A 17,785-nucleotide genomic window follows, 5' to 3' on the forward strand; every position below is an offset into this window, starting at 1 on the left:
GTACCTAATTATCATGTTTTATTTCTAATTTTACGACTTTTACCTGCTTAATAGTTTTATTGTTTCCTAAAGTTCTTCATGTGTTTTATTGCTATACGTGTTTAATTAATAGATCAAGTTATCTACGTATGGTTTTCTGTAGTAAAAATAATAATGAATGAATAAGTTAATACCCAATAATCACGAACTAACGTTTATATTTATTGAATGTAATACCTATTTCAGTTATGTGAAATTGATTTTATCTATTCGTCATGTTTAAGTTTACTTAATAGATTTGTTTATATCTACAATGTTAACTGTGAATCAGAAAATGCTGGATAGCTCCCAATAGTAGTAGTTGTATGGAAAATTAAGAATGTTTTTGTATTGTTTCTATTAATATTCGTTACTAAAATAATAATCATTAAACATTGTATGAAATAACAACATTCAGTGGTATAAAAAATGTAATTGCATACTTATTGAAATTATTTACTTCATTACGAATTGAATGAAATCTATGTGTGCTAAAAAGTTATTTAGTCACATAAAATAGAATATGTTAATATATTTTGGATAACTTTTAATAATCGTCACGTTTTTTTAAACAAACATGCTAATTCTAAACAAAATGATGAGCTGCTGAATATCTACTGTTTACCTTACCTTTTCAGGAAATACTGTTAGCCTGTAACTTAAAACACAAGATTACACAAGCGATCAAATCAATGTGCCTAGACTGATAAAGCTCTTTCTTATATTACTTATTCCACTGCTAATTGGTACTTAATTGGTATTACTTCGTAAATTAACGAAATTGAGAGAGAGAGAGAGAGAAAAATAATACAGTCATAATTATGTTAAAATGTTCAATTCTGTAGTTTACGTTTTGAAAGTAATTCCGTACTACGTGTATATATTTATTAACGTTTAACGATTGTTAATTCTATATAAAATTTTCTTTATAACCGCCTACAAAAGCAAACAAATCCTCAAATCGTAAAGTATATATTCGAATTGAGTTTCCAATTTCTGAAAATAAAATGAGTTAAGACAAGAATAATACTTTTTCACTGAAAATACATATAAGTAAGTACAATTATTAACGAAATATAGTTTTATATTTAGATAGTAATAGCATAAAATTTTAATAACGTTATGAATTAAAACTATGCATTGTTATTATAAACGCTAAGCACGGAGGCTTATAGTACGTATTAGACTTATATTTAAAATAAGAAATTATATATGAATATATGCAAAATAGTCTCCAAATGCCTTTAATAGGGTCAGGTGCGCACCTTTTTAGATTAATTTGATAAATGCTTAAAAATAATTTGATTAACTTGATTCATAAACTAACGTTACATTATGTATGTATGTAAGTGAACTAAAGTAATGTTAGATGAGAGTCACTTTCATATCATATATTTTTAAAATACATCGTAAATAGTTAAATACCTCTTCTTCATTCTTGATAAAATTTAAAATAATGTGGTAGCCGCATCTGAACCGAATTTATAAAATGTTGTTAACCACCTTTCCGTAATGACAAACTCTCAAGCCGATGATTTCGCACAACTCCCGGCTGCCTCCTCATCAGACACCATCTACACCATCACCCGGCTGCCTGCATCTTATCTCCTCATAGGTACATCCGTCTCGAACAATACTCCGCTGGATGGCTCTCTGATCTTCCTTAATTCCATCTTCCATCACCATAAGTTGATTACCGCACCACATTTTTACTTATTTTATTTATTTAATTTTCGCCAGATGTCCAAATCTTCTTGTATTTATTTGGTATTTTAACGCTGATCATTATATTTATTTTCTTGATTAGTAGCTATGTTATTTTATTTTACGTAATTTAAAGTATTAATATCCTATATTATCTTACGTATTAAAACTTAATTTTATGTGCACTTTATATTTTAATTGTTCTTTGTGGGTCCCATATTTGTGTTTTTTTGTTTAATATTTAGTATTTACTATTTATGTTTTTTTTTTAAGTCCTTTTTACTTGCACAAATCACTTTTTTTCTAACTCGTGCGCAGCGCCGCCGTAAGGCAGCACTGGCAGGGTCGCCATGCACTGTGGGACGCCGGAGTTGTGGAATTAAATAAGAGACGTGTGTCTTCTAAGACGGTCGTTTATTGTCTGTCTGTTGGATCTGATATATAACACAGATATGTATATAACATAGGTGTGGAGGTACACACTACAATATTAGGCAGCTAAATTACTCAATTGTACTTATACCAACATTTTATGTTTATTTTTATTTTTTTAAAGAACGTTATGGGGCCTGTGCCGAGGTTTTTCTTGCAGCTTCTTTTCCCCTGCTATACAGGTTGTGAGAAGCTGCAGTAGTTTTAGGCGGATGAGACGTTCGTTATGTAAAATTGACGATTCAAAGTGTAACTATGTTACCTACTGAATAAAGATATTTTTGAATTAATAAAGATAAATTTGAATTGAACTGTTAGGTTAGATGATTGTTAGGTGGATTGCCAACCCCATCAACCCTTGCTACTAGAAGATGACTTACTTGGCAGTGGTAAGCAAGACGAACATGCTGACAAAGGAATCGCTGATAGTTTGGAAGTGTCCGTTGTCCACGTGTTCAGAGAATAAATAATATCCCAGCAACGAATACGTTACTACGAAGAACATTAGCAAACCTGAAACAAAGTAATATACAAATATGAAAAATAAACACACAAATAAAAAAAAAGAAAAACGTCCGACATTTCAGCTCGTTTTTCTATGACGTCACAGTGGGCTTCTTCATTCAAAATCCATAAAAAAAAATAAGAAAAAAAAAAACAAATAAAGAAATATTGGGTATATATTGTAACAGAGTACAAACTCTGCACATAATGGCATTTGTCTGGCCAAGTGTTAAAGTTACGTCAAAAAATAAATATATTCGCTATGACTACTCATCCTACTCTCTTGCTACTACTCTGCCTGCACGTCGGGACTCCATCGCCACCCATCGTGCCGCAATACCATGGACACAGCCACTGTCTCTCTCACAAATGATTCTTACCCAGCATATCAACGATAGGCGGCAATGACTGCAGTATCTGTCTTATGAACCGCCTGACGCCGCCGCAGTGCCTCGTGTCCACCAGGAAGATGGGGCGGAGCGCCCGGGTTACGCGGAAGTGAGATGACTGTCTGCACAGCACCACCACTGCCTCCAGCACCATTATGAGCAGGGTTATACCCTGGAAGAGAAAGCCAGGTTAGTAGCTTGTTGAATAAGAGATCTGTGTATGTCCATAGATGTGGATACAGAATTTCTGCCAACATAGAAATGTGGTGTTGCTGTACTTGTTTGTTGTAATTGTGTAGGGCGGTAAAGCCGCAGGGAGGGAGCGTTAGAATGGAAACGTTACTTCACATGATTACATAGATTTATTTTGATTGTAAAAACAATAGAAAATTAATGTGCCATGTCGAGTGCAGTAGACAAGAGAGAGAGAGGAAGGTCATTGGACGTTGACATTACTTGTCAGTGTTGCATAACGTAAAAATATGACATTGTTGACTGGAATTCTATTTTGTTGTGTCCGGTTGATTGGTTAAGGCATCTTTTGATAAATCAACTTTCTCGTTGTCCGAGACTTTTACTAGTATAAACCAAAGTTGGAACCGAAGTGGAATAGAATCGGTTCCTATTACGTCTCGCAGTGGTCCCATGAAGAAGTCGTTTGCATTCGTGATGATTTGATGTTGAACTGTAGCGATCCCTAGTCACACTACTAACTTGTGGCTAGCGGGGTACTATGCTCAGTTCGGTACCCCGAAAACATCCTTTAGGCGGCAGCAAAGAACCTCCATACCTTGATCATGGTCCTCTTATGCTTGAGGATGGTGCCCCAGCCGATCCATTTGAGCTTCAGATGCAGCTCTACACCGATCACCGTCAGAGCCATCAGCTCTATAGTACCGTGCGCCCATACTGGCAACTGCAATGGGATACAATTTCGTTCTATAAGCGATAGAAATAAAACGCGGGAATAATTTTGAAAAAGAAGCGAGGTCGGAGAGCCGCGGGTATACCGCTCTATACAGGGTGTTAGTGACATCGTAACGAAAACTTTGAGGGATGATTCAGGCCATGATTCTGAGTTGATATCAAATGGAATATTCCCTCGCAAAAGTATGGAACGGAAAATAAATTAAAAATACAAAAAAAAAACATTAATTTTGCGACGGAAAATTCTACGTGATATTAACTCAGAATCATGGTCTGAATCATCTCCCTAAGTATTCGTTACGATGTCTCTAACACCATGTATATCGAATGCGACAGTAACTGTGAGCCTTGCAAATGACGGTCAAATTAAGGATCGCAGACAGTTTATGAGCAACTCGTAAAATAAACCCTTAGTGTTTCTTTTAATCTCTGACAACCCAAATTATGCACTGCAGGCTAATCACCTGATTGTCCAGAAGTAAGATGATCCGTGCACAAAAAAAAATATGTTTTCATCTCGAGCTCCTCCGTGCTATCTCCTCCATTAACAGTCGTTAATAACCATCAATCCGCACTGGGCCCGCGTGATGGTTTAAGGCCCGATCTCCCTACCCATCCATAGGGAAGGCCCGTGCCCCAGCAGTGGGGACGTTAATGGGCTGATGATGAAGATGATCCGTGCTTCGGAAGGCACGTTAAGCCGTTGGTCCCGGTTACTACTTACTGATACGTACGTAGTCGTAACTTGAGTCACGTCAGGGGCCTTTGGCGGCTCAATAATAACCCTAGCTTGATGAGGTTGGTCATCCACCTCACAACCCACACGATAGAAGAACACAAATTATGAATATCGCTGGAAATCATGAATATTTATGCAACTGACCTCGAAAGCTGGTACAGCAGGGTCCTCGGTAAAGGCCAGGAGTATCAACACCAGTGACGCGAGCAGATCCAGCCCGTGGTACCAGGGGTTGTGCACGCGCAAGTATGCAGGCAGCTCCTCAGGACTCGACGGATGCGAGTCGAACTTCTCGTTGTTAAGGCCTTCCTGGGAGCAAGGGATGTTTGAAGTTGGAGATGGCGAAGGACAAGAGATAGGGGAATCTGTTTTACCAGTCGCCACTGGGGATACACGCCAATCAGAAGTAGACAATTCACAGTTATTCTTCTAAGACGGGTATGATGAATCTTATGTTGGCAATAAAGAGTTTGGTATTGCATTGTGATCAGGGGGGTTAAAAAGGCCTTCATCTAAAAAAGCAATATTGCAGTTTGACATTTGCGCGTATAAAAGTAAGTGCGCAATGAAAACAAAATGTCAAATTGCAATATTGGCCGCCTCTAGGTATGGCTAGGCTAGAGTAATCGGGTCGTCAGGATCGTATATACAGGCTCGTATATACAGGGTGTTAGTGACATCGTAACGAAAACTTTGAGGAATGATTCAGACCTTGATTCTGCGAAGATATCAAGTCGAATTTATTTGAAAATAATTAAAATAAAACACTAAAATTTTAATAAATTTTCCGACAGGAAATTCCACTTGAATCATCCCCCTCAGTATTCGTTACGGTGTCACTAACACTCATACGTACTTGTATACCTACCTGTATCTGTACGTACTTGTACATTCCACTTGATATTAACTCAGAATCATCCCCCTCAGTATTCGTTACGGTGTCACTAACACTCATACGTACTTTTATGGCATACCTATATCTGTACGTACTTGTAAATTCCACTTCATATTAACTCAGAATCATGGTCTGAATCATCCCCCTCAGTATTCGTTACGGTGTCACTAACACTCATACGTACTTTTATGGCTACCTATATCTGTACCTATACCGTCAATTTAGTAGCGATCGCCATCGACTCGCAAAGAAGAAGGTGGTCTGAATAACCCCCCATCAGCATTCGTTACGAAGCCACTAACACCATGTATAGGCTGTTTATATCATACACGATTATGCGAGACAAGTTACCTCCAAGTAGATGGCGGCTTCATGGTAGTTCATCTCCCAGTGCTCGTCCTCGGACATGTTGAGCCCCGTGTGGAGGGAGGAGCGGCTGCCCATGTCCAGCGTGCCGTCTCCAGCGCTATCTGTGCCGGTTCGAGTGTCTAGCGAGAAGGAAAAGAAGTTAAATACATAAGTATAGTACTGCGACTGTTTCTCGCCTCGACATTAGGGTTGAAAATCACAAGTAAAATACATGTAAGTAGGTTTCAATCGGACTTTGTATTTTTCTATAAATAAAATACAGAAACTCAATGACTTCTTACGATGTATCTTTCGGAAGATTCCGTTTTTTACATGTATTTTACATATGTATATTTAACATTGTATTTTAGGACTAATAATAATAAAATAACTTTATGGTGAAATCAGCATCCTACTTTACATAATCAAAAATAATTGAATTATTAATAACAAAGAATGTCGTGTTTTATATTTTTCGGCAATTCCATTTTCTTGATTTCAAGATTCAAAGTTGCGAAAAAAACAAATGAGTATCTTTCGCCATTTTCATCCCTACTCAACATACGTCACCCGTCACTCTCTTACAGTACTGCACAGAAAGAGACAGATGGTCTCTCTCGCGGCGAGAAAGAGTCGCGCGCTTACGGTGCTAAGCCCGCTGGTCGGGTAACATCGTTGCAACGGCGGGAGAATGAGGGACTTTCCAATCGACGTTCTACAAACACACGATAGATGGCGTTGTTCACTTTTAACGTGATAATTACCTATTTTTTCATTGCTGGGGTACATAATTATTGAAAAATGTAATGTAATGGCAGAAGCATATATAAAACTAACTGTTGCTTGATATGTGGATCACATTGCGCGTATGTTTATGTCCTTTATATATGTTGTTGTGCAATAAAGTATTATTGATTGTGCGATAAGGCCGCCATTTGCCATGTACTTAGTTAAGAGACTTTTTGTAATTATTTCTTTTTATTTTGGTGCAATAAAGTGTATTTGTATTGTATTGTATTGTGTATAGAATGATGTTGCTACTTATACATATTGCTTCTCTTTATTTTGATCAGAATAATAATAGGTGAAAGTTGTAATTGTACCTTGGTGTAATAAAAAAAGCCATCATTTATACCTAAAAATAAAGATAAAAGATGCATATTATGTCAATAATCCATGAAATTAGAAGTTTAAAAAACGAAGAAAAAACTTAACAACGCCATCTATCGTGTTTTTGTGGAATGCCGATTGGAAATTCATTCATTGAAAAATAATGGTCGAAAATGGAACTACGTACTGCTACTTTAGATGCTAGTATAAGTGAAAAGGCGCTATGGTTTTATATGCTGTTTCATTCGAAATCCCATATCCCGGCTCCCCGGCTCTATGTGTGGCTAGCTTAACGAGTCCACTACTGACAACTTACTTGGTAGCACAGTCGTGTCATCCGACCAGTCGGCATTGTTATCTAAAATCGTCAAAAAACATTACCTTTCATAGAAATAACTGCTTTATCCATTGCACAATTAAAAACATAGCAATTCACACAAAATGCACAAAACACTACAAGTGGAGTGAACTGAATGGTAAGGTACGAAATGATTTACAATGCTTCAGTGACTACACACATCCGGTCATTCACACAGGGCCGAAGTTGTAGGTTACGGACCTACACTACGGACCCGCGCTGTGGTCATTACTTTACAGTTCGCTCGGGTGCAATGGTGGGGAAAAAGTTAAATTATTTACGACATCACATTAAAAACCTCAAAAATAACAGTATTTCTCCACTATTTAATGGATGTTATTATACATATAAACCTTCCTCTTGAATCACTATCTATTAAAAAAACCGCATCAAAATCCGTTGCGTAGTTTTAAAGATATAAGCGTACATATGGATATAGGAACACAAAAGCGACTTTGTTTTATACTATGTAGTGATGCACACTTCATACAAACAACCTCGTTTTACACAGACACTACACATTGACGTTATCGTACACGCGTATCTGTGTGACGCCAAAATAAAATTTCCTTGTAAAAATTGTCATTTACAAGAATGTGTTTATCAAAACTACACATGTAAATTACAAGCGTCAATATTTATGTTACAAGTACATTTTACAATCCTTTACATTTTACTTTTCTTGATCAACGTAATTTACACGTATTACTTGTGAGTAACTTGTAGCTTGTGTGAAAGTGAAGACTTGTAAGTTTTGATAAACACGGTATTGTGCCTAAAAAAATGTAGAGAGATTGTAAAATATACTTGTGAAATAAATATTGACACTTGTAACGTGTAATTTACATGTGTAGTTAAATTGTTGTAGTGTTGTTTGTTGTTAAATGTTGTTGTTGTTGTGACAACTTGTTATTTGGCTTGTAAGTTTTGATAAACAGGGCACCTGTCAATAACTTTACTAAATAAGGGAAAAGTGGCAAAAAATACATAACAGAAGGTCTCAAATCTAAGAAAGAGAGACGTAGTTACGTAGTGCATCCCTAGTGGTAGCGACCTCGTTAAATAGGAAATCTTAAGCTTCCATTATTTAACTGTTTGTACCGACCGAGTTTGCGAATCACCTTATTCATGCATAATTATAATTAGTAATTAGATAATAGCCTGATAACACGTTTCCGTTTTATGTTATGCGATGCGATTTTCTATGGAAACTATGCCGAGGTTCGCACCCCGACGGCTTGGTCGACGATTTCCTTCATTCAGCGTTTATCGCTATCGACCGATTAAATCTTTCAAATATTTTCCTCTCAGACGACGTTTGAGTCAAGGTTCGCGCCCAACTGGGCGCAACTGACTCAGGGCGTCTGTTGGGTAACCGGGACCAACGGCTTAAAGTGCCTTCCGAAGCACGGATCCTCTATATTATACCTCTGCCTACCGCTTCGGGGACACAGGCGTGATGCTATGAAAGGGCATAGAAAAATAATAGATAAGATAAGTTAACTTACCGTCTTCCATCGTGTGGTTTGTGAGGTGGATTATCAACCTCCGATCCATGCTTCGGAAGGCATGTTAAGCCGTTGGTCCCGGTTAATACCTACTGATGAAGGTAATTAGTAGTTACATGAGTTACATCAGTTAAATTATAAGACAGTTGTTCACTCACCTTAGATTTTTTTTTTGACGTGACTTATTGTACATTTGCCGCAGATGGCATTAAATACTTGGCCGGACAAATGGGGAGCGCTGAAGGCTCTCACCTGGTACAACGTTTAAGACAACAGGCCTGAGGGTGCCCAGTTGGGCGCGAACCTCGGCTCAGGGCGTCGTCTGAGAGGAAAAATATTTGAAAGAATTAATCGACCCTAGGGGGTCGATAGCGATAAGCGCTGATTGAGGGAAATCGTCGACCAAACCAGCGGAGTCGGTATCGGGGTCCTGTGTTTGGTGTCGCGAGCTGATTGACTGCCTCTATGGCTAGAATAATCGGGTCGTCGGGATCGTATATTAGGTCCTTCGGACGCCGATAATGTTCACTCACCGATAACAATAAAATCCTTGAAGGTGGAGTAAAGTTTAACAGGCGCGCTCTTCACTTGATCCAAAAGTTTACTGAACTTTAAACTCATGATTATCTAAGTATTATTGTTTAGTTACTTATTGCACTGTACAATCTTAATATAATTATATATTAAATAATTATTTATTAAATTACATTCACTAAAATGGTTACTAACGATTATTATTATGTATGATTACTTATTCGTACTTATTTAACATAATATTTACTCAATGCGTATTAAATTGATCCTGACTGAATAATAAAAGTAATAATTAATAAAATACTTAATAAAGAGACAAGTTAATTGCTACCGGGGAAACGCTAAGACTTAATAAAGTGTGGACAAAAAAATTAGGACAAGATAACAGAAGATCGTCCGGTGGTAGAGACAGAAAAACAGGAGCCAAGGGGGTTTAAAATGGCCACATCGAAGCAATTGATCTAAGAAAGCAGTATTGCAATTTGACATTCGCGCATATAAAAGTAAGTGCGCAATGCAAACAAATGTCAAATAGCAATATTGCTTTCTTAGATGAATTGCTTCGATGTGGCCATTTTAACCCCCAAGTACTTTATTTATCCAAGAAAGGGCATACCCCGGACACTTCATACAACACCTCGTTTTACACAGACACTACACATTGACGTTATCGTACACGCGCATCTGTATGTGTGACGTCTGACGCCATGCGATTGAAGACTAAAGTAAGACCGAGGGGGGGGGGGGGGGGTATATATTTTTGTCTGATTACTAATAATCTAAAACTACGTCAAAAGAAGACATTAGTGCCTATTCGGACGCATACAAACGTAACCTATATAGTATTCTATGCCTACAGGCTAGTTTCCCGCCAGTCAAATCAGTTACTTTTTCCTAATGTCAAAACACGAAATTACTGTAGAATTCATTATGAAAAAGCAAGCACACTATGACGTCATAGAAAAATGTGGTTTTCGGACTTATTATTACGTTTTCCTTGATTAAAATTCATAAATAAGTTAAATAGAAAAAGAAAATGTTTTTCAATAGTTTTAGATCTGTCTTTATTTAGTACTTAATCAGAATTTAATATTTTTATATTAATGTATGTGTCTAAGTTACCGCCTTGGGCATATAGGCGTATGGTAACTTATAGTTGTAATTATTAGATAAATAAATAAATTTCATAATTTGTCTTGTAGGGTGAATCTCAAAATTTCAAGTTTGGTGGCGAAATTTCCCGAAAAGAGATGCAGCTAGATTTAGTCGTGTAAAACGAAGTTGTAGTTGTCCGAATCTTCTATTTTCGTTGCTACCCCTACATATTGCGCTATCATATCGCTATCATAGTAAACATTTACATTAATAGTTGTTTTACTTTTTACTGAAACGCCATGGTTAGTCTGAACTGAATAAAGAAAACAATGACGCAAATACTGCATACGTTACACAGCCAAGTAACTAGGTAAAAATCTTTTTTATTCTTTTTTGAGTAGGTTTTTTGGCCTTCTCTCACTGAGGTCCCAGATTCGAATTCTACACGAGCTTAAACTAATGATTTTAGAAATTGATTTCGAATTCACGTTTGGACCGTAAATGATTATCACGTGCTCAGCGACAAGGGAAAACATCGTGAGGAAACTCACATCCCCGAACGTTTCGAAAGTATTATGCTGGTTTTCCCATCGCGAGTTGGAAGGTCAGACAGCAGTCGCTTCTTTAAGAAAACCGGACCTGTAAAACCTTCTGGTTATATAAGGGACCTTGTGAAAAACGGGACAACGTTAGAGTGTGAGTAGAGAGGATAATAACCTGACGATACGCTTCACACATAAAATACCACCGAAGTTTCATCAAAGATTACGCTAGAGAGAGAAACTGAACAACGCCATCTATGGGATTTTCAAAGAATTTAATCTGAAAAGTATCTCATTACAATACAAAGCTCATTTTATCGACACCTGATAACCCCACTAACACAGTTGGCTCGACCATTATACGTTAGATGGCGATACGGCTCACCATCTATCGCGTTGGTCTAACAGAAAGTTCTTCTTATCGTGTCGATGGCAAACTAAATTGTATCGGCCCAACACTTGGCAACAAGTATGGCGCTATCTGCAGCGCTCATCAGATCCTCCTGCGTGCAGGTGTTCGGGCACGCAGGACACGATGTAAGATGTTCCATCGTTTGGGGAACAGTGCCGCACTTGCACTTTAAGCTTCCACGGCTAACAGAACGTTGATCACTTAATTGTCCGAAAGTAAAATGATCCGTGCTTCGGAAGGTACGTTAAGCCGTTAATCCTCGTTACTACTTACTGATGTAGGTAAGTAGTGACATGAGCCATGTCAGGGGCCTTTGGCGGCTCAATAGTAACACTGACACCAGGTTGGAAGAGAACAGAAAGTTCAGTGAGGTGTGGGTACTTAGTTCATCTTGCAATGGACCTTTGACTACCCCAATTGGGATATAGTTGTGAGCTTATGACAACCACAATCTAAGTTCCTTCTGTCTTCAGCTTACCAAAAGTGACGTCATCAATTACATCATAATTCAATCAGTGTCTGTCTGTAGGAGATTGCATTGTCTTATTCAATCGAGGCGGAATTTGTGCGGTATCTTGAATATAATTTGGTTACAACTGCCTTCCAATCTAACGAAAACCTAGGTATTTCTATTCTTCTTCTCCCGTGTGGGTTGTAATGAAGGGATCCTAAGAAGTTGAGGTTGTGATGAAGGGATCCTAAGCATAAAAAGCCGTTGGTCCCGGTTACTACTTACTGATGTAAGTAAGTAGTCGTTACGTGAGCCATGTCAGTGGCCTTTGGCGGCTCAATAGTAACCCTGGCACCAGGGTTGATGAGATTGGTATTGGTACATTCCACTTGATATTAACTCAGAATCATGGTCTGAATCATCCCCCTTAGTATTAGTTACGATGTCACTAACACCCTGTATATAAGGGCGTACGAACGTTAGCATTTGACAGGCACTTGATGAATTGAATGCAACCGAAAACCTTCCCTAGAAAACGCCTAGTCACTCTAGCCTTGACCAAGTCTATTGTCGAATATGTTGCCTGTTATTTTCAGCATATCAGCGCACCAACCATAGCGTAAAGAATTACAATAGAGATCAATGGAATATGAATGCTTTTCGTACACAGAACCTAAAAAGTACCTACGCTAAATTTTACGTGCGCTTTCATATAAAATCTCTCGCATCGATATGCTAAGACGCAAGATTGTATCTATCTACTACTTATAGAACGGTAAGGGTGGTATTTGCTAAAGTATGTGGTTTAATTAATTTCACCACTCGTAAACTGTAGTACACTGTGTACCGGAACCTGATAGAGGGCATCAGTAACTGTCGGTACTATTCAGAGGCGGAGGACAGGAGTCCTAGTATGGCTTTGTAATAGGCTACTCTGGGCGCCATCCCACTTGCGTCAGACAGAGTACCTACTGCGGGGCGAAAGGCAAGAGGGAAACCACTGCCCTATTTTTCCCTAAAAAAGTAGCATGGAGAGTTAGGAGAATGCTACACCGACAAGAGCGTGGCTCTTAGAGATGATGAAACTGTAGTAAAGAATCGCTGATTGTTTTGCCACTTCGCATATAATTCACTTTAAGTAATTACAAAGGTTACAAACACGTTCGACATTAAGAAATAGATCGATGAATATGAAATTAATTGAAAAGTAAAGAATTAATATTTTTTATAACCTTTTTTTAAAAGGTATTTTTATGTTGCAATTGTCAACAGAATTAATAAACTAATCTGTGGCGTTAAAATGGCCACATCGAAGCAATTCATCTAAGAAAGCAATATTGCAATTTGACATTTGCGCATATAAAAGTAAGTGCGCAATGCAAACAAATGTCAAATAGCTATATTGATTTCTTAGATAAATTGCTTCGATGTGGCTATTTTAACCCCCATGCAGTGTGTCAAAACGAGGTTTTTTGTTTGAAGTGTTCAGGGTGTGCTCAAACCTAACAACCATTGGCGATTCAACCACAACCGCCACACTTATAACTTAATGAGAGACCTAACAATAACCGGTCATTGACAATTACGCGTGGGAAAGACCTATTGTTAAAAAGACAAATTAATGTACCGTAGCCGTAGTTAATTGAAGTACTGAATGAAAACGACAACGCCTGACAACAAAAAAATTCAAAATTAGTGTTAATATTATTTAATGTTGCATTAAATAACTTTCAGGCGCTTTTCATCGTGTTGTTTTGGTGTTGTCAGTTTCCTTCGGGAATATACGCGTGATACTACGTTGTTATTAAGTTATTTGATACATTACACGTAATAAACCTATACAGATTTCGAACTTAGACGCACATCTAGGATAAAACGAAAGGATTTTAAAGTTTTTGAGGAACTAGGTACCTATAGAACTTCAGCAATAGCAAATTACATTTTATATTTAGATGCTAATTTCAGACAAAATTTCGGCCCAACGGCCTGCGTGGTCCAGTGGTTGAGCGTTGTGCTTACGATCCGGAGGTCCCGGGTTCAAATCCCGGTGGGGACATATCACAAAAATCACTTTGTGATCCCTAGTTTGGTTAGGACATTACAGGCTGATCACCTGATTGTCCGAAAGTAAGATGATCCGTGCTTCGGAATGCACGTTAAGCCGTTGGTCCCGGTTACTACTTACTGATGTAAGTAAGTAGTCGTTACATGAGCCATGTCAGGGGCCTTTGGCGGCTCAATAGTAACCCTGACACCAGGGTTGATGGGGTTGGCACTCCATCTCACAACCCACACGATAGAAGAAGACTGTGGGTTGGTTAGGTTAAGTAGGTCGGTCCAACGCATCGGCTTAACGCACCTTTTGAAGCACATTCGTCTTACTTTTTCGGAAATTTAGGTGATTCAGGGGGGTAAAATATGAATGGAGAAAATATACCTACAACTGAAGTTGTGAAATAGAGCAAGAGTTTTAGAATGACGATCGCGGCGACCTTGCTTCACGCGATTTTCTTTTGAAATGCACAATTTGCCACGCTCGCAATACGACTTACACAATTGAAACGAGAGCCGCATATTAATTACCTGCATGTTGATATGCCAATTAGAATTATTCCTTTTTAAGCAGAGTACTGCCCAGCCTGGGCCTGTGCCCAGCAGTGGGACGTATAAAGGCTGTTTATGTATGTAAGTAGAGTTTTTTGTAAATCAAATTATTGTAAATAATACTGATTGTGTTGGAAGAGCGAGGCATTCCCATCACAAGTGTCATGCGACTACTTTTAGGGAAGCCCCTGTAACTTGTTTGTTATAGATTTATAGAAATAAAACTCTTTTCATTATTTTTTTTATTTTTAGAGTACTTAGGCATAGGCACTTAAGCATGGGCAGAAGGCAAGAGGGAAACCACTGCTTCATTTTCCCTAAAAGTAGCATGGAGGATGCTACACGAACAAGAGCGTGGCTCTTAAATTAGTGATGACTTAGGCATAGCATAAATAATACTATACCTACTAAATTATGTATAGAACACTGACTCTTCGCCCCGCACCAATTAGTATAGGGCGCCGACCCTTTTGGGTTTTACTTTATTCCTAATTCTATGTTTTACTCGAAATTTAAATGGCCGTAAAACGCTAAAAAGTAATGGACGACCTCCATTATTACACTTCCCTTTCTCTTAATTTGCGTCTAATTCGGCATGTTATCGACAGCACTATGGTCCGAACCAGTTGTAAACGAGAACCTACCTATTATTAATATGTTCATAGGAAACAAACTTATTTATTTTATAAATATTAATATTTTGTAGGGTATTTGGAAATTTAAAATTATTATTGTACCCTTACTTTTAGTATGAGGGACTTGTCTTTGTTCCGTGTGAAGGAAATCTAGCTCTGGCTAAAAATTGTATATTAAAATTGTGTGACGAAGTAAAAGACGATATATAGTGAAAAGTGCTCATTTTATTAAAGTTCCGATGCGACCACTAGACGTGCGCAAAGATCCCTGTGCCTAAATTACATATTGTGTGGTCCTTCAAAATCGCCGGATCGTACGACTAGTGGAGGTTACGTAACGGAATTTTAACGGAAAAAAAAATGAGTACGGTGAAGACGAGAAGGCAGCGGCGTGTGGCCGATATGGATGCGAGACGATCTTTGGATGCGACTGTTGCCACTGATGGTGAAGAGCGTGTACTAGCGTCGTCCCCAGGGTATGTTGACCCGACAGAAGGAAGATGTAGCACCCCGGTGATGCCGGAGGATGATCACGTGGATCATAGCTACTGTGAGCCGCTGCGGGACCATGCAGGAGGAGATGCGAGTCGTGTCACGCCCAATACAGTGAGGAGGAAAGCGCAAAGCGTCAGGAGTAACGCATCCAGCCGAGAGTCACAACGGCGCTTAAAACAATGTGAAGCCGAGGTACAGTTAGCAGAGCTAGACGCGACAATTCAGCGAGCACAGGCTAAGAAGGTAGTATTAAAGAAAAAATTGGCTCATGACATGGCACGTATGGCGGCTGATGATGAAGGAGGTGATGAATCATCCACGAGGTCAAGGTTAGTGCAGATGGATAGAACCGAGGAATGGGTACGGCGCGGGGGTGGCACTGATGCGCTCCTTGCGCGTCCTCGGCCTCTAAATTCGCATGCACCTACCCACAAAAATAAAAATGAGAAGCCGCTCCTTCGAAATCAGCCGGAGTCAGGGACGTTGACAGGCTACCGCAATCTACCATCAAGACCGCCTACGTCTGAGGAATATATCGTACATATGAATCGACTCGTTGAGGCCGTAACTACGGGACGTTCTTCTAGACCAAGGCCAAAGCAAACGTATGAGCTACCGACCTTTACTGGTAACCCTGCAGACTGGTTGGCGTTTAGACGCACCTATTATAATTCGACGAAAATGTACAACTTTGAGGCATTTGAGAATATTGCGAGATTGCAGGCAGCGTTACAAGGGGTAGCTAAAATGGCGGTAGAAGATTTACTTAGAGCATGCGACGAGCCTGAAGAAATCATGAAGGTGCTGGAAGAGGAGTTTGGGCATCCTACCTTGCTGCTGGAGTGCGCGATGAACAAAGTTCGTGAACTGCCGCGTGTTACAGACAGTGGACGTGAGTTGCGCGGCTTCACCGCGGTCGTAAAGAACTGTGTGTCGTTGCTGAGGGCGGTGCGCGCGGACGGTTACTTAAATAACCCTCAGGTTGTATCGGACATTTTAAATAAATTGACTCCGTACCAGCGCGCTCAATATGGTGAGTTTATTATGAAAAAAGACATTTCCAGTGATGTGGACTTACGAGTGTCACCGAGTCTTGAACTTGTGGTGGAGTTTCTTGGACAGTTGTCTCGAGCTTCAGTGTACTATGCACCAGCAAACCCTTTTACTCTGCCGGTCCAGAACGTACCTGTGAGAGCAAGCCGAGAGCAGAAGAGGAGCGTGCGACCTGTACAGCACAAGGTGATGACGCAGGCTGAAGCGACTTCGTCTGTAGACCGCAAAGACAATGGCTCGAGTGCCCGTGCAGAGACCGTAGTGAAAGACTGTAAGTGTGTCTTGTGTAACTTACCTCATCAATTGCCACAGTGTGAACAGTTCCGAAAGATGACGACAAGAGACAGATGGAAGTTGGTAAAAGATCGTAAACTGTGCTTTAAGTGCCTTCTTGGGTCTCATTCCAGAAAATACTGTAAAGCCAAGCGATGTAGCAGGTGTCGATGGCCGCACCACACGCTGCTGCACGAGGACAGGCCGGCTGCGGGGAGCAGCGCGTCGGCCAACCCCGAGAGGACTGAAGAAGCAGTAACGACCATGGGCGGCGAGAGAACGCGCGCCCTGCTGAAGGTGCTGCCAGTCACCATCATCGACGACGACGGGCGTGAGACGCCCACTTACGCACTCCTTGATGACGGAGCCACCATATCCGTGGTTGACGAGTCGTGCGTTGAGGGTATTGGCGGGCCTGTTGCCCCGCTGCGCCTGGTGATCGCGGGCGGCAATATTGTTGAGGACAATCAGTCACGAAGAGTGAAGATCAAACTTCGGGGTACCAACGGAGAGTGCCATGTGGTAAGCGTACGAACGATGCACAACGCTGAACTGCCGGTGCACACTTTGCCGGCATGCGTGCTGGAAGCGAACCCCCACCTACGCGCCTTGGACTGCGTGGCGATGGAGGGCGTGCGACCCATGTTGCTCTTGGGCCAAGATAATTGGGAATTAATTGTGGGTACCGAAGTTAGAAAAGGTAAATCCGGTAAGCCAGTTGCCTCATTGACACAGTTAGGATGGGTGGTTCATGGTCCC

General features: G+C 39.8%; 1 protein-coding gene across 6 annotated transcripts in view; it reads right to left on the reverse strand.

Annotated features, from left to right (window-relative positions):
- Positions 1-17,785, reverse strand: part of LOC126376206 (two pore channel protein 1-like) — a 36,667-nt gene that overhangs the window by 13,082 nt on the left and 5,800 nt on the right. For 3 of the 6 annotated variants that reach the window (XM_050023452.1, XM_050023457.1, XM_050023454.1), the window contains exons 2-7: positions 7,383-7,424; positions 5,960-6,096; positions 4,858-5,022; positions 3,838-3,963; positions 3,039-3,219; positions 2,535-2,667 (exon numbers count right to left, since the gene is read on the reverse strand). In XM_050023452.1, the coding sequence (XP_049879409.1) occupies positions 2,535-2,667; positions 3,039-3,219; positions 3,838-3,963; positions 4,858-5,022; positions 5,960-6,096; positions 7,383-7,424 (784 nt within the window). Of the gene's footprint in view, positions 1-2,534; positions 2,668-3,038; positions 3,220-3,837; positions 3,964-4,857; positions 5,023-5,959; positions 6,097-7,382; positions 7,425-9,465; positions 9,570-17,785 lie in introns of those variants that run through there. The other 3 variants (XM_050023453.1, XM_050023456.1, XM_050023458.1) reach the window with 3 other exon arrangements.

The sequence above is a fragment of the Pectinophora gossypiella genome, chromosome 20 (genome assembly GCF_024362695.1).
Source record: "Pectinophora gossypiella chromosome 20, ilPecGoss1.1, whole genome shotgun sequence".
Classification (NCBI taxonomy): Eukaryota; Metazoa; Arthropoda; class Insecta; order Lepidoptera; family Gelechiidae; genus Pectinophora; species Pectinophora gossypiella.